At 37.5% G+C, this 18,561-nt stretch overlaps 1 protein-coding gene and 1 non-coding gene across 2 annotated transcripts; one reads left to right on the forward strand and one right to left on the reverse strand.

The window, feature by feature from the left end:
• Nucleotides 1-78: 78 nt before the first annotated feature.
• LOC114239953 (uncharacterized) lies at nt 79-18,331 on the reverse strand. Its single transcript, XM_028170397.2, has 7 exons — nt 18,194-18,331; nt 17,852-18,025; nt 11,564-11,772; nt 10,602-10,752; nt 8,574-8,842; nt 6,148-6,360; nt 79-3,418 (listed from the first exon to the last, which is right to left on the reverse strand). Exons 1-7 carry the CDS (start codon nt 18,243-18,245, stop codon nt 3,365-3,367), a joined length of 1,122 nt encoding a protein of 373 aa, XP_028026198.2. The 5' UTR covers nt 18,246-18,331; the 3' UTR covers nt 79-3,364.
• Nucleotides 7,572-7,645, forward strand: TRNAI-AAU (transfer RNA isoleucine (anticodon AAU)). Its single transcript has one exon. It is a non-coding gene; the product is annotated as a tRNA-Ile (tRNA).
• Nucleotides 18,332-18,561: the final 230 nt, after the last annotated feature.

The raw sequence follows: 18,561 nt of genomic DNA on the forward strand, positions 1-18,561 counted from the left end.
CTTACCTCCTACCCTCCATAGATTCTTTGTAAACGTAAAATTTTTGGATAACACATTTTCATATAACCATTAAAACAATTTTCTATACAAATACTTTTATTGATAATACATCGATAGCAAGTACAAAATGTTCACAAGCTTCAAACAATAACTACCCGATCCGTATAATGTGTACGCAGCGATCTAATACGATGCGAAGACGATTTAAAATTCCATCGGATCGGGTTTCTTTCTTTTTTGATACAAAAATTATTGTCGATAATTTTAATACGAATTGCGCTTAGCACTATCGATTTAAACGTAAACTTAAATCTAAAATTCTATTCTTTTATTAAAAATCGTAGAGCCGGAAACTTGGTTTCGTTAAAAAATATAAAAAAATTCGATTCATATATACATATTACTTTTACAAATAAAAACATAATACAAGTATATATAAATGTATATTAAAAATAAAACAGCAATTGAAATCTACAAATTTCAATGGAAGATAATTAGATCCCATAATTCGACCATAGAGTACGGATGTTTACAGAAGTAATAGGATATTCATATTACTATATAATCTCATATTTTATATTAAGAATATGTATTTTGTCAGAAAATCAGCGATGAAATTAACAAAACACTACGAAAGTTCCCAAGAGACGAAGATTTAAAATTATAGTCGCAATATTTATTGCACGGCTTAGAAGTTTGGTTTTTAAGTTTATTTAAGCGCTTTAGAATTTCATGACATTATTTTTACATGAGACTCGTTTAAAATACCATAAATCAAGCATTGACAGGTTGACAGTTGAAAATACTGTATTTTCCTCATTACTTTTAAAAACAATTTCATTCGTATATAAAAGAGAATAATGTCAGTTTTTATAATATATTAAAAAAATATTATAACTAAATTTAACATTCGCTTAGAAATATATTTAAAAAAATGAGTACAAAACTGAATAATTTTCGCACCTTTATGTATTAAATTAAAATATTAAGTACCATAACTAAGTACTATAGTTAAGACATTTAATCGAATCAAAATTTGAACTAAGATAATGGATGGAAGAGAACGGATGTCTTTGTTTTAATAAATCGTTGATATTTATATTAAAGAAAAAAAATACAGTTGAATATGCTTCATTATACACCAAAATATTTTAAAAAAATATGCGAAATTACAAGACCAGTCTTATCGCTAAAAGCGAGCCAAAAATCATAGATCGCCATGTACTTACAATTAATTAGAATCGCTTCTAAATTTCATAACTATGGAAAAACAAAAAACAAAAAAACGCTAGCCATTTTGATCATAACCAGAAACCGAACTTTTAACAAACATTTGTATTTTTTCTTCTGAATCAAATCGTTTTACAGATTCATTCTATAATAATCTAAAATGTTGCGTTACTGTTATTTCTTGTCTTGTGTAAGTAACACGTGTATAAACTGGAAGATTTTTATACATATTATTAAATTGACATGTGTATTATCCCTTTTTTTTTCTCGGGTAGAGGGCCGAACCTCCTACGAGGTCCCCGCGCAAAAGGGGCGCGCGGGGTATGTGAGACTCAACGATCTGCATGGTGTTGTGAGCAGACCGCGGGCCCAAGGATTTTAGGGCCCACCCACTAAACGACATGTGTATTATCCCTAAGTGTTTTTTCTTCCCATTAATTGTTGTTAGATAAGCAAATTAAGTTTGCTTTTTGGTATCGTCAGACAGTCTTTAATTACTGTAAAAGTAATAATATTAGTGTTATAACATCAAATTAAACATAATTTTGCATTAGTTGTTTCCGGTGTTGTAAAAATCATATTTTAGTACTAACAGAATTTCTGATGCATTTCATAATATAATATTGGGCTGTTTATTAGCGAATTTTTTTGAAATCTCTAAGAACGTTAAGTGAAAATTGTTTTTCTTAATGCAGTATCATTAGTAAGTGCGAAAGAAATGTCACAGGTTTCCGCCTTTTTTTTTTAAATGAGCATCAAAATTGTCTATGATTTCATCTCGTTGTAAAACATCAATGTTCGTCGAATAAATATTTTATTATATATATATTTTTTTCCTGGCTCTCACTTACCCATTCCTAGTTTCGAAGCGTACTACTACTACCTAAAGGTGAACTAGGAATAAAGTTCAATTTGCCAAGTTTTCTAACAGACAATCTAGTAGGACATGATACCTTCGTACATGTATTACGAAAAGTTCATTGACCTGGCGCACCTCAGTTGTTACTGTTACATTGCGTGCTGCAATACAAAACATCTACAATAAAATGAGCATTAACTTCCTTTCGATGATTGTTCTTTGTGTTCTAAAACAGTCCCACACACTTAGTGAATGTAATATTTGACAATTTAAATTTAATTAACCTCTAAATTTTCATTCGATTTTGTCCAATCGCACTTAGTACGAATTATTTTCCAGTTAATTTGTTTCCTTCTGCATTGGCAGACGAGCGGGCGGTTTAAAACTTAACCGCATCCGTCATTAACAATGTCAAACACTATTAACATGACTATGCCTGTTCCCAGAACGTGCTACTACATTAAAAGGTATTGTTTTCGAACATTCAACTCATTCGACTACGCGTTCAGTTACATCTCTATCTAAGTTCGTATTTAAAAAAAAAACCTTATCGAAAAGGGAACTTCTCAAAGACCCTGAGTCCGAGAGAGAGACTTTATTTCATTAAACGACTTTTATAAAATCGAACAAGACACACGTTAATGTTCCCTTCGTACCTATATAGAAAAGCTTTTGATTTTTTTTAGGTTAAAATAACCTCGATTTCTAAGCTTCAATGTAAACCGCGCATTGGACACGAAATAAATCGGACTTTTTTTTCTTCATTGAAATATTTTTTCCAAATTCATTGTTCATGTGGCCACCGGAGTGCACAGACAACGTCCGACCAAAATCACAACGTGTGGACATTCTACAGTTATACGTCATTTTGTATCTTTCAATTCTCTTTGAATCCTTACATCGTTAAATCGGTAGTGAGGTTAGGCGCATCTCAATAAGAATTTCAAGTATGACTCAATTCCAAAATATCGAATAGCAATACTGAAGGCAAACGCAAAATTATGAATGGAATGTTCTTTTTTTTTAATTAATGTTAAAGTATTTTTATTTTTAATATGAAGCGAACGAAGGGTATTTATTTATACATCGTGTCCGAAAAACTTTATTTGTTTTTTACTAGCGAATATTAAATATAGGCTAAAGCGAAAAGAAAGCTTAATATTAAAAACACCGACTTCTATAAACGCTAAATGAAATCAAATATTTATAAAAATCAATTATTCATAGTTGACGTACAAAATGTTAAGAAAAACGTATGGATTTTTAATTGCGCAGTCATAGTAAAAGTTCCTTGGGGAAGAGTTGCATCGAAGCATAGTCTTCTAAAACCTGAAAAATAAATATGTAATTAAATGTTTGATTTAAAAAAAAAGCTCAATCGAGATTTCGACAAACGAGGGTTGTATAGAGTACTAAACGGTGGGCAGCGACTTGGCTCTGCCCCTAGCATTGCTGACGTCCATGGGCGACGGTAACCACTTACCACCAGGAGGGCCGTATACTCATTTGCCTACAAGGGCAATAAATAAATAAAAGGAGATCGACAAGAGCTCACGAGACACAGACGGATATTTTAAAGTGAAGCTTCTTAAGACGCGTTGAGAGTAAAATTTAACTCGTGACAGATTCGTTACGGCTAGAGAGAAAAGATGCAATTTAGGACGAGCGAGAGTGAGAAAAAAGACGGAGCGGCTCGTGAACCACTCGACCGTGGAGAGAGGGAAAAGACAAAGCGAGCTAGGTCATTTCTCTTATACACAGCTTTTCTTTTTTTTTTTTTTTTTCCTATTCGTACACTCTTGACAGAGTGGTCGTGGTCATGCATCTCCATTCCGACAGGAGCCCTCTTCTTCGATATAGCGAAGGCGTTCGACAAAGTCTGGCACAACGGTTTGATATTCAAACTGTATAACATGGGAGTGCCAGACAGACTCGTGCTCATCATACGAGACTACTTGTCGAACCGTTCGTTCCGATATCGAGTCGAGGGAACGCGTTCCCGGCCCCGTCACGTCACAGCCGGAGTCCCGCAAGGCTCCGCCCTCTCCCCGTTACTATTCAGTTTGTATATCAACGATATACCCCGGTCTCCGGAGACCCATCTGGCGCTCTTCGCCGATGACGCCGCCATCTACTACTCGTGTAGGAAGAAGGCGTTGCTTCATCGACGACTTCAGACCGCAGCTACCACCATGGGACAGTGGTTCCGGAAGTGGCGCATCGACATTAACCCCACGAAAAGCACAGCGGTGCTCTTCAAAAGGGGTCGCCCTCCGAACACCACGCTGAGCATCCCCCTTCCGACTAGGCGCGTCAATACCCCCGCCCCCGCCGTTCGCCCAATCACGATGTTCGACCAGCCCATACCGTGGGCCCCGAAGGTCAAATATTTAGGCGTCACCCTCGACAGTAGGATGACATTCCGCCCCCACATCAAGACGGTACGCGATCGTGCCGCCTTCATTCTAGGACGTCTCTACCCGATGATATGTAGGCGAAGTAAAATGTCCCTTAGAAATAAGGTGACACTCTACAAAACTTGCATACGCCCCGTCATGACCTATGCAAGTGTAGTGTTCGCTCACGCGGCCCGCACTCACTTAAAGTCATTCCAAATTATTCAATCCCGTTTTTGCAGGATAGCCGTCGGAGCCCCGTGGTTCGTCAGGAACGTCGACCTCCATGACGACCTGGACTTAGAGTCCACCAGTAAGTATATGCAGTCGGCGTCCATGCGCCACTTCGATAAAGCGGCACGACACGAGAACCCTCTCATCGTGGCCGCCGGTAACTACATTCCCGATCCTGCGGACAGAATGGAAAGCAGTCGACGTCGCCCAAAACACGTCATCTCGGATCCTCCCGATCCACTAACGGTGCTTCTAGGTACTTCAAGCACCGGTCACCGTTCTCGTCGAACCCGTCGCTTGCGACGAAGGGCTCGACGAGTAAATTAACTCCCAGACACAGCCCACTGAGTTTCTCGCCGGATCTTCTCAGTGGGTCGCGTTTCCGATCCGGTGGTAGATTCTGCGAAGCACGGCTCTTGCTAGGGTTCGTGTTAGCAACGTCATCAGGTTTGAGCCCCGTGAGCTCACCTACAAAAGTTAGGGTTACGCTGACATAGCCTCTGAAGGCTCTCAGCTTAGGTAGGATAAAAAAAAAAAAAAAAAAAAAAACATGCATCAGTCGGATCCTGCGATACCGATGCTCTCGCGATGCGACGACGACTTATACACAGCATTCCCTATTAAAAGAGAAATTTGAATTATGACCGAAAAATGAAAACCACAATACTAAATACCGCAAAAGAAGATGCACTTCTTTCACGTGCACCAAGTTGCACGCGCACTATTTTTTTATTGCGTTGAGGCGTGAGGTCCAAGTCTCAATTGTATTGAGAATTTGTAACGGCTGCCCTTCCTTCAGATCGGAGGGTAGGACTACAATACATCCTACCGTTATACCGAAAATGTTGGTGCAGTCCGCTCGTATAATACTTAGGGAACGCTACTGCCCATTCTCTTTTTTTTGTTGCTTAGATGTGTGGACGAGCTCACAGCTCACCTGGTGTTAAGTGGTTACTGGAGCCCATAGACATCTACAACGTAAATGCGCCACCCACTTTGAGATATAAGTTCTAAGGTCTCAGTATAGTTACAACGGCTGCCCCGCCCTTCAAACCGAAACACATTACCTCAAGAAGCATCTACAAGAAGAGACGGGGACTGTTCTAGATTTTTTTTTATTGCCCTTGTAAGCAGACGAGCATAAGGCCCACCTGATGGTCAGTGGTTACCTTCGCCCATGGTCTTCAGCAATGCCAGGGGCAGAGCCGAGCCGCTGCCTACCGCTAGATGTTCTTTTTTATTTTTTTATTGCTTAGTTGGGTGGTCGAGCTCACAGCCCACCCGGTGTTAAGTGGTTACTGGAGCCCATAGACGTCTACAACGTAAATGCGTCACCCACCTTGAGATATAAGTTCTAAGGTCTCAAGTATAGTTACACACACTGTACACACAGTACCACACAGTACCCACACACAGCCTGGTACTCACCTCTCTGAACAGTTCGGCGGTAGGTCTGGGCACGTCTAGTTGCATCAGCGCGCGCAGCTTGGTCCCGTCCAGGCAGAGCTGCTTGTTGAGGAGCAGCTCCACCCCGGCGCTGGGCTCGAGCGGCGTGTGCTGGAGGGAGTACTTGCGGCAGATGTCCGCCCATGCGGTCAGGTGCTTGTCGTTGGCTTCCTCCGCCACAGACGCTATGTCGTTCTGAAGCAAATTTTAATTTGCGTACCAATAACGACGAACCTTACTTTTTTTTTATTGCTTAGATGGGCGGACGAGCTCACAGCTCACCTGGTGTAAAGTGGTTACTGGAGCCCATAGACATTTACAACGCAAATGCGCCACCCACCTTGAGATATGAGTTCTAAGGTCTCAGTATAGTTACAACGGCTGCCCCACCCTTCAAACCGAAACGCATTACTGCTTCACGGAAAAAATAGGCAGGGTGGTGGTACCTACCCGCTCACAAAAGGTCCTATCACTAGTAATTACGTAAATTCTGATTTTGCCGGTTTGAGTTTTAATACACGATGTTATTCTTTCACCGTCGAAGTTAATCGTGAACATTTGTTAAGTACGTATTTCATTAGTAAAAAAGTGTACCCGCCTGCGGGATTCGAACACCACTAGATACGAATGCATCGGACGTCTCATCCTTTAGGCCACTTCAAAGATAAACTTAACTCGACCCTAATATCTTAATATAGCATAATATCTATATACTAATACGTGAAGCAAAAACTTTGTATCCCTTTTTACGAAAATTGCGCGAACGGAGGAGTATGAAATTTTCCACACTTATAGAGAATATAGAGAAGAAGTGCACAATGCTAATATTTTTTTTAAACTAATGCATAAAAGATACGTTAAATCAATAAAGAAAACATTACACACACTACATACCATGTATTAGACGCACACACGCATGCAAACTATTTATTGTCAAACTTTTGTTCTTGACGTCTGTTGTCAAATTGAGAATACAATATGGTTTGTCTTTGTTAATATGTTTTATAGTGTAGTCTTGGCGAAATTTGTGATTATACAAGTATAAAATACAATCATAATAGTGTACAAACTTACAATTCTAATTAATTATAGTCGAATTTCGACTACTGCGGGACCTCTAGTAAATTTGAATTACCTAAGTCCAGTTCAAATATAACAACAGAACCATTAGGTCGGATATTGGTAAGTGGGTCCTGGAGACACTAGGTCAAAATGGAACAGCATTTCCTTACATCAAGTAGAACTTGGAATAGTAATAAAGCGATACTGGTATTATGAGCTGAACGCTTTAAGTAGTTATAATGTAAGTTTTATTTTAAAATTATTGAAACCTATCAAATTATTGCAAGGTTTTTTAAATACTCAACAGTTATAAACGGATACGAATTTTCATGCGAGTAGACGTCGGCCCATTAGCTCAGTTGGTTAGAGCGTCGTGCTAATAACGCGAAGGTCGCGGGTTCGATCCCCTCATGGGCCACACATTATTTTTGTATTTTTTTTTTTTTAATTTTTTTTTTCATTGAATATTTGAATAGTGACATATACCGGTTCTGGGTTTTGACAAAAAATATTTTATAAACCTTTTTTTTACATAAATACCTTGTTTGTTTGTTTTTTTCCTTATACTTGAATAGCTTGTAAGCATTCGCTGTGCAATAGCGTACGATTTATATTCAATGACATTTCGTGCGGACTTTAAATGACGCGAGTTTCTCAATCTTGGCGCATTTTAAATAATAACTGTGTGTGTGTGTGTGTGTGTGTGTGTGTGTGTGTGCGTGCGTGCGTGCGTGCGTGCGTGCGTGCGTGCGTGCGTGCGTGCGTGCGTGTACTATAATAAAATTTTCAGCAAATCTTCAGTCTGGCCTAGTGTCTGATTCTGAGAAATTCAATAGCGGTCTGCACAAAGCCATATATATCCAAGATATGCCAACAAACTGGCCAAGTTTCACTAGTGTACTATCAAGCACACCAAGTCGTATCTTTAGGGCTAGCCGCCTAATAAGGTAGAGCAATTTTTGCCTATTTCTACTAGTTAAATTATTAAATATTACCTACTAGTAAAAAGAGGTCACGTGAAGTTGAATAAAAATGAACTATATTTATGTTTAAATATTTGTGTGTTCTTTGTTTTCCAGTATCTACATTGATATCATTAATGACTTCGTAGCTAGACCTGCTCATCACCCTAGCGGAGCACACTGACAGTACAATGATGCTGTCAATCCACTGTTGACAGTACCGTTTATATGAATTGGACAATGTACAGCTGTAGATAGATTTGTATCAGATATAAACACTAATAGAAGCTGACAGATGTGTTTCAAAATTTATTTCTCCAATTTAATGACAGTCTTAGTGAGGTGTAGTATGTTTAAGGAAGATAAAACGAAAATCTTTCTCACCTTAGCCAAAGTAGAAATAGCGGTTCCGTAATAATCATGATTGATTTTGAATATGTCAGAGACGAGCTCGGCCAATGTACCCTGAGTGCTGTTCCCTTCGTCGACCAAGTTATAGATCTGCTTGTTGGCCTGAGGACTGGTCCCGAGAGTCCAAATGGCACGGCAGACGTCGCGGACATGTACCGTGTTCATTTTCAGATCGCCAGTCCAAAGGAGTTTCATTGTTTCGCCTAAATGCTTGTAAATTCCACCATAGAGGAGCCGAGGAGCTGTTGGGAATTATTTTGATTGAATTAACAGATATTATTATATTGTCTTTCTGAAGTGTATTATGTTCTGAATATTTATATCATTCGTGGGAGTGACACAGGCTATAAAATACTTTCGCAATACTTTTACGCGCGGACTCAGAACAGGTGCACTTCTTCTCTATATTCTCTATAAGTGTGGAAAATTTCATACTCCTCCGTTCGCGCAATTTTCGTAAAAAGGGATACAAAGTTTTTGCTTCACGTATTAGTATATAGATATTATGCTATATTAAGATATTAGGGTCGAGTTAAGTTTATCTTTGAAGTGGCCTAAAGGATGAGACGTCCGATGCATTCGTATCTAATGGTGTTCGAATATTGCAGGCGGGTACACTTTTTTACTAATGAAATACGTACTTAACAAATGTTCACGATTAACTTCGACGGTAAAAGAATAACGTCGTGTATTAAAACGTAATTCAACTGGTGGTAGGACCTCTTGTGAGTCCGCGCGGGTAGGTACCACCACCCCACCAATTTCTGCCGTGAAGCAGTAATGCGTTTCGGTTTGAAGGGTGGGGCAGCCGCTGTAACTATACTTGAGACCTTAGAACTTATATCTCATGGTGGGTGGCGCATTTACGTCGTAGATGTCTATGGACTCCAGTAACCACTTAACACCAGATGGGCTGTGAGCTCGTCCACTTATCTAAGCATTAAAAAATAAAAATCTAATAATTTACTTTATTGGTAGTTACTCGTTAGTAGTGGCATAGTACAGCCAATATCTCATGAAGCAAGTACCGACTTAGCTGTCTCGGTTTATTTACTAATGTCTGTTGGCAATGTTGATGTCATTCAACATTAAGTTGGCCATACAAGTTACATGGTGGGCAATTTTTTTTTTTTTTCTCCCTGCCTAAGCTGAGAGCCTTGAGAGGCTATTTCAGCGTAACCTTAACGTTTGTAGGTGAGCTCACGGGGCTCAAACCTGATGACAGGTGGGCAAATATCTCCACTGCCCATGTATTGTGGCTAGTAAAGACTATTTTGATAATCACACTAAAACTGTTATTTAGAATAAAGGTGGATAGCCTTTACTCAAACAAACGTTCCCACAATCAACAATAGATACTTTAGAATGACATTATTTATATATTTTCCCACGAGCAGCCAATATCTATTTGGTTATTTATGACAAAAATAACGGATGTTTAAGATTACAGCTAACTCCGGTTGGTGAAAACGATATCAAAATTATCTGTGTGTCGTTGACTGCCACAGAAGGGTTCTCTGAATATCATATCAGCATGTTTTAGTCATATTTACATATGGTAATGTAGACTCACATGGAGAGTTTTCGTCCTCCTACCTATTTCTTTTTATTGCTTAGATGGGTGGACGAGCCCACCTGGTGTTAAGTGGAGCCCACTTACTGGAGCCCATAGACATGCATAGCGTAAATGCGCCACCCACCTTGAGATATAAGTTCTAAGGTCTCAAGTATAGGCTGCCCCACCCTTCAAACCGAAACACATTACTGCTTCACGGCAGAAATAGGCAGGGTGGTGGTACCTACCCGCGCGGATTCACAAGAGGTTCTACCACCAGCGTGACTGCACTCAAGTTATGAAACCCATGTTCTCTTACTATAGTTTAGCTATAAGCTTCATTGGCAGAAATTTAAAACAAAGAAAGCAATTTGATATTTGAGCCGAGTCAATTTTGGGCAGAATTAATATTATAGTGTTAATCTAAATAGTCATATTATGCTCACTCAAACTTCTTCTGTCTCCGATTCCGTACACAATAGCGGGCCTTATGATGGTGTAGTTCAGGTCCTCCATGTTTTTCAGCTCTTGTTCCACTTTGCTCTTCATCCGACCTTCGATCGTCCAAGGGTCAATTGAGCAATCTTCCTTTTGGGGCTGTAATATGGAGTTTGATTTGTTAACGGATTTGTCACATTAAATTAGGATCTAGGTTGAATTTTGTGATCGGTATCTGTCAGTAGTTTTACAAGTCCTTCTTCAAATGAAAGTTCCTCTTGGGCTATTGCCTTCGAATGCAATATGTTGTTGTTAAGCTTTTGGTACTGACTTTTACCTCCACGTTGATGACGTCACGCCTTGAAGTGGGCTTACGATATTGCAGTGAAATAGTTAGGGGGCGTCCATTCATTGCGTGAGGCGTTTTTGAGAATTTTTTGACCCCCTCTCCCGCCTTGGTGAGATATCGTAAGATTTTTCTCAACTCCCTCCCCCCCTCCTCTAATCCCACGCGAGATTCTTCAAAACTTCTATTTGGACGATAAACGTCCGATAAACGTTGGAAAAAAAAAACTTGCTCTATTACTTTTATTGAAGACTAGCAAAGACTAGTATTTGTGAATATTACCGTAATTTAAAATCACAATCATAAAATTAAAAAGTGAATATCAGACAAAAATTAAGAAAAGATTTATTCTAATTCAGTCCATGGAGACTCGTGCGCGGCCTCAAGAGTGACTACTGGAACCAGTAATAAATCTAGGTGTTTTTCAACACACCGTTTTAAATCGTTTTCTGCGAGAAATATAATTACGTGATATTTGCCAATACCCCCTCTCCCCCCTAAGTGAGACTTGGAAAGATTTAGTTTGATCTCCTCCCCCCCTAGAAGCCCTCACGTAATGAATAGACACCCCTATTTTATTTAATTTTCATAATTTTTTTTTAGTTCTTATTTAAAATAAATTACCTTATCACTGCTGCACATCTGTCCACTTGAGATCTCAACCAGCCTTGGTACCTTCATCCTGGCGCAGTGCTTGGCCACGTTCAGGCTTAGGGTGACGATTCCTTCCGCATAAACCGCCTCGGTCTGACCTCCGCGAGTTTCGCTCGCACAATTCACTACCAGCCCCCATGGCGCGTCGTCTCCTGGATCTAACGCTGATGCGCAAGAAGCTGAAGAGGAAACCATGACCAAACTTATAACGACACGAGTAAGTGGATTTTCTTTTACTGGTGGTGGTGGAAATAGTCGAAATTCGACTATAATATATTGACATTGTAAGTTTGTATACTATTATGATTCTATTTTCAAAGACTATTATACTTTTATAATCACAAATTTCGCCAAAAGACACTATAGAAAAATATTAATAAAGACAAACAATATATGTATAATCTATTCTCAATTTGACCACAACAGACGTCAAAAACAAAAGTTTGACAATAAATAAATAGTATGCATGCGTGTGTGCGTCAAATACATGGTAGTGTGTGTAATGTTTTTTTTATTGATTTAATGTATTTTAAGGCATAATTTTAAAAAATATTAACATTCTGCACTCCTTCTCTGTATTCTCTGTGTGAGAAAGTGTGAGAAATTTCGTACTCCTCCGTCCGCGCAATTTTCGTAAAAAGGGATACAAAGTTTTTCCTTCACGTATTAATATATAGATTATGGCCAGATAAAATTGTATTCAACATTGTATAACGGCCGTCTGGTGTAGTGGTAAGTGACACGGTCACTACGCAAGGGGGTCGCGGGTTCGAATCCCGCCAAGGGAAGATATTTGTATGATAAATTTTAATATAAAATGTTTTTTCCAGGGTTATGGAATGTATATTAAATATATGTATGTGTATAATAAAAATCTTACATTTATTTCCGTTATCTGGTACCTGTAACACAAGTTCTTTACGAACTTAGCACGGGAACAGTTAACGTGGCGTGATTGTTAGTAAATATTTATTATTATTATTAAATTAGTACCTACGTGCGAAAAGTTAGAAAACATCTGACAAAATCATACATACTGCATTTTGGTTCTAATGTCGATACGTCTTTGAATGTAAACTAAATAAAGCCTTGAAATGAAAATAGCTGCGTCGAAACAAATAAAATATTTACGAGTGCATTGTCATTTGTGTTTCAAATCAAAAAGATTGCGCTTATAGAGGTCGCGGACACAATCGAATTGTGATTACCGTTCGGTGGTTTTTTTTTCTTTTTATTGCTTAGATGGGTGGACGAGCTCACAGCCCACCTGGTGTTATGTGGTTACTGTGGATATCTACAACGTAAATGCGCCATCCACCTTGAGATATAAGTTCTAAGGTCTCAGTATAGTTACAACGGCTCAGTATAGTTACAGCGATTCGCATTGAATCCCTTATGTAAATAGGAGCTTTGTATTGTCCTAGCCATTGTTGATAAGTTTAAAAACAATTCACGCTTATTTCTTGCTGTTATCTCGTAGGTTGACGTCAGCGCAATATTTATTCAACTTGCAGATTGATTTCACGAGTTTTAGCCCTCATTCGCACGGGCGTTTTAAAAACGTCGCGTTAAAATACGGCGTTGGCGCTTTTATAACGTTCGCGATGTGACGTAATCTGTAACGCCCAACGCTTAGCGCTCAAAATGCAACACTGCGCGATAAAAAAGAGTCGCGTTTTTAAAGCGCTGACGTATGAACATATCTATATAACTAGTCAGGTCATAAGTATTGTCACACAGTAAAAACTTTTCTTTTAGAATGCTGGCCACAAAAAAGTTTATTGAATTCGAATTTCGAATTGTTCATGAAAATAAAAATGTATACTTTTAGAATTTTACTCATTTTTAAATATGGAGTGGACGCTTTAAGAAGACCGTGTTGCAGTTATTGCGTTGCATCGTTGCGGTTACGCGCCAATTCAAATTTTTAACATACTGAAAAATTTGAATATAACCAAAAGATTCGTTTATCGTACCATCAAACGATACAATGAAGACTCTAGTGTAGATGACAGGTCAAGAAGTGGTCGCCCTCGGTCTGTTAGGACTCCAGCAGTGATAAAAGCTGTGAAGGCGCGAATTCAAAGAAATCCCAAACGTAAGCAGAAACTATTGGCCCTTCAGATGGGGTTAAGCAGAACCACGGTGAAAAGGGTGTTAAATGAAGACTTAGGGCTTCGGGCATATCGAAGAAAAACAGGACATCGTTTGAATGCTCGTCTAATGGACCTGAGACTGAAGAGATGCCGCGCTTTGTTGAAGCGGTACGCGGGAAAAAATATCGGGAAATTCTTTTTTCGGATGAAAAAATTTTTACCGTAGAAGAGAGCTACAACAAACAAAATGATAAGGTGTACGCACACAGTAGTGAAGAAGCGAGCAACCGTATTCCGCGTGTCCAACGAGGCTATTTTTCATCCTCGTTCATGGTATGGTTGGGAGTTTCTTATTGGGGCTTAACAGAGGTACATTTTTGTGAGAAAGGTGTAAAAACGAATGCAGTTGTGTATCAAAATACAGTCCTGACGAACCTTGTGGAACCTGTTTCTCATACCATGTTCAATAACAGGCACTGGGTATTCCAACAAGATTCGGCGCCAGCTCATAGAGCGAAGAGCACACAAGACTGGCTGGCGGCGCGTGAAATCGACTTCATCCGGCACGAAGACTGGCCCTCCTCCAGTCCAGATTTGAATCCGTTAGATTACAAGATATGGCAACACTTGGAGGAAAAGGCGTGCTCAAAGCCTCATCCCAATTTGGAGTCACTCAAGACATCCTTGATTAAGGCAGCCGCCGATATTGACATGGACCTCGTTCGTGCTGCGATAGACGACTGGCCGCGCAGATTGAGGGCCTGTATTCAAAATCACGGAGGTCATTTTGAATAAACTTTAGCGTCATAAGAATCTATGTTTTGTTAAGTTCATTTTGGTATATGAATGGTTACATAATGAATAAACTTGTTTCAATTATTTTACATTAAACATGTGACAGAATTTATGACTTGACTAGGTATTAATACGTGAAGCAAAAACTTTGTACCCCTTTTTACGAAAATTGCGCGGACGGAGGAGTATCAAATTTCTCACACTTGTAGAGAATATAGTAAAGGAGTGCACAATGCTAATATTTTTTTAAAGTAATACATAATAGGTACTTTAAATCAATAAAGGAAACATTACACACACTACCATGTATTTGAAACAACACATACATAAAAATATACTCTTTGTTTACTGTCAATTGGGAAACTTTTGTTATTGCTTAAAGTCTGTGTTCGAATTGAAAATAGATTAATTTTGTTTGTCTTTAATATTATTGATTTATAGTGAAGTTTTGGCGAATACTGTGGTTATATTATCGAAATATAATAGAATGTGTTTGACAATAGAACAACAATAATGTTTAAACTTATAATTTCAATTAATTATAGTCCAATCTCGACTACTGCGGTGGCCCCGCAGTAGTACTAGGAAATGCATCTGTTCTATTTGAACGCTTTTTTAACGCGCGCTAAAAAAACTCCCGTGCGAATGAGGCCTTACGAGAAGCTGCATGGCTTTGTGACAAACAGACATTTGAGGTAAGCCTTCCTTAGTATGTCGTATTTTTTATCGCCGTCTTAGGCAGACGAGCATCCCATTTGATAGTAAGTGGTTCTCGTCATTCACGGACGACGGCAACGCCAGGAGCATAGTCAAATCGCTATACACTGCAGCGAGCTCTCCTCAAATGCCGTAGACGCAGGCTCACTTAAAGTAGGTTACCGATTACTCCATTATGTATGTAATGTGTACTCTATGTCTGTATGCGATATTAAATAATGTCTAAACTTGGCATGTACATATGTTCTACATAGCAATTGTGTTTTACAAACTGACAGTGCATATTATAAGAATAAGGATTATGATTTTTATATAATTTGTAAAAAATTATATATTAATATAGTTTTTGCCTGCGACTTCGTCTGCGTGGAATAGTTACTTTGGCGTATCTCTACATATAGCTTAAGCTCTCAAAAGGGAAAAATACCCCGATTTTGTAACATTCTTTCTTTATTGGTGCTCCGCTTGGCCCTATTGGTCTATTGCCTTTCTCAATAAATGAGCTATCTGACACTGAAAGAATTTTTCAAATCGGACCAGTAGTTCCTGAGATTAGCGCGTTCAAACAAACAAACTCTTCAGCTTTATAATATTTAATATAGATAATAAAGATATAACAACCAGAGATTTATTTGTAAATTTTGCTTTCAATTAAGACCAGTTATACTTCTCTGATATTTTTTTTTATATTTTCCTCTTAATTTATCTCCTGCTTTAATAAATATTTTACTGCCTCATAATAATTGTTGAATATGTGACAACATATTTTGTACTTTGACAGAGTTTGATATTGAACATTGAGGAAAATACAAGAATTGTTTATTAACAATATTAATATGACATTCACGTGTAGCTAAAACAATGAGACAGTGTTTTAGCAAACTGAATTTGCTATTATAATTCAACATGTCATAAATATATGCATTAGTATTGTGTATGTTTATGAAGCAGTTGTGATGTATAATCGTAGATGTTTATGGCATAGCTTGGTATCAAGATCCTGTGTATTGTTACTAAACAATATATTAAGAGACTTTGATATCATGTCACAGATAAGAAGTTGCAATAGTTTGTGATGTTGCTTACAAACAGATAGGCCAAGAGTATAATATATTGAGGGGTGAAAGGCTATGGGTTAAGAGACACTTTTGCAAATTTACAGGAGAGCCCTTTAAAGTTAACATTTGAAACAATATCATAACAAAAAAACATCTTCATCCATTTGAATGGGGTAAACTTAACTGAAGTTCAATTAAAAACATAGAATTGTTGATACTAATCCCAAATAAAATAGACCATAAAGATAATTGTCACATCATTAATATATATGTCAGACGAAGCAATGAGTCGAGCTGATTCTTGATTACATGCATAACGCTTATTATTATTTTTTTTACGTTGTAATTACTTTTATAATTCCTAATTTTATTTTATTTGGCTTGTTACGTTTTTCAATAGCTTTAAAACCTTTTATAAAAATAAATTGTAATAAAAGGTATCAAAACTGTAACTTCACGTACGCAACGACCAATCAGAGCAGAGCGTTTGTCTCGAGCGTGGTCGAGGCGCCATCTGTACTTTGGGAAGGCTTGTGTTGTCGGTTGACACATTTTGTGAGCATAAAAACGTATCGATCGTTGGAGATAGTTAAAGTGAGATTGGTGCATCGAACTCTCTGCTCGGTCTCGGTCGATATTTACCAGCCTGAATTGATTAAGCTTTAGTTAAATTTTAAATGAAGAATTACTTTTGAATATTAGGCTACTAGGAAATAAAAGATACCATATTATCAACTGGTACAATTACATTAGGTCTGCTTATGCTATATACATTTAGAACGCTATTTGTTACAAACACACACTCTCTTTATCTAAACCACCACTATTCAGTACAGTGAAAGTGAATTACGCTCAGTAATAGAATCACGCTCTGTAAAATTTACACACTAACGTGGATGATCATCTTGTAGGTTTTGTCTTTATTCATTTGTATTTTTAAATAATACTTTCCAATGTTACAAATTTCATTACAGTAAAAAGGAATGATAAGCCGCATTTGAATGCAAAAATGTGAAATGAAAGTAAAATGAAAGTTAAAGTTAAAATTAAAGTTTTTACTTAAAATAGTTGGATGCAAATTTATTAACTGTAGATAAAAGGTCAAAATTGAGTGTTAAATACTATTTAGTACAGGTCTCAAAGCACAACCTTGTTCAACTTCTCAAACTTCAACAAATTTCACCCTTATCATAATATTCTATGGTTCATTATATGTACATTGTGTATGTAACATATATTAACATATGACATAATAGGGAAATGATTCATTTTCAGTGATAATACTTTTTATCTTAATTGATGAGCACTCACTAGTCTGTTGTTCTTGTATTTTAATATTTAAAACAATTTAATGATAAAATATTGAAAGTGTTTAGTTATATTTACTTTATACATGTTTTTGAGTTTATTTCGGTTTTTATGTATTACTTAGTTCAATTTTTGAAAAAGTAAATTTTGATACCGCGTCTATAAACAATAATATGCAGGTAAATTATTAAAGATGTTCTGTGTGATTGTTCTAGAAATAGAATACTGGGACATTTTGTATTTATTAATATTGTATCATTTTTTTTAAATAATATATTACTCACTCTGATTAATTAGATTTGCGCTTTTGTATTCAACGCGGGGGTCCTCAAATGTTTGAGAATGTATAGGGTTCAGGAAAGCCAGTTGAGGCGGGGTCTTGTCCACAACACGAAGCCCGCTAACCAGATCGTTCCTTATCAGGTAATCTACCAAGTTCCGCCCGATGAAGCCGCATCCTGCACATCACCATGCAAAAAACGGTTTAATTTTGTAACACGATGACTAAGATCAACGACCGTTGCGACAAAAAAAAAACTACACGATTTGAATACTTCTTGGGCATAATACGCTTTAAAGGACTTATGGAACTGCACGAACTACTTATAATATTGTTATTAAATTACCTCCTAGTATTAAAACTCGTGGTTTTAAATTATCACCGGTTGTATCAGACATTTCGCCCGTTTTAAGAAAAACGAATGACAGTTAAAGTTTACGACTTTGACATTAGACGTGACGGCCGATAATTTTTTTAAGGGATTTTATGATCTGGTAACTGCGACCTTTAAGACATGTCTTATTTTAATTTATATTATTTTTATGATAAATGGTAATTTGGAGTGAAAGGAAATGAAATGAAATGAAGATGATTAAAGACGATCTTCTTCGTCGGTACACTTTACACACGACAGTAAACTTTTTCAATGTTGCAAGTTCTAATTAAAATTAAAAGATGGTAGCTTAACAACGTATGATAGTGTTCTTTCGTATT

This window comes from Bombyx mandarina, chromosome 06 (genome assembly GCF_030267445.1).
Source record: "Bombyx mandarina strain Sakado chromosome 06, ASM3026744v2".
In the NCBI taxonomy this organism is placed as follows: Eukaryota; Metazoa; Arthropoda; class Insecta; order Lepidoptera; family Bombycidae; genus Bombyx; species Bombyx mandarina.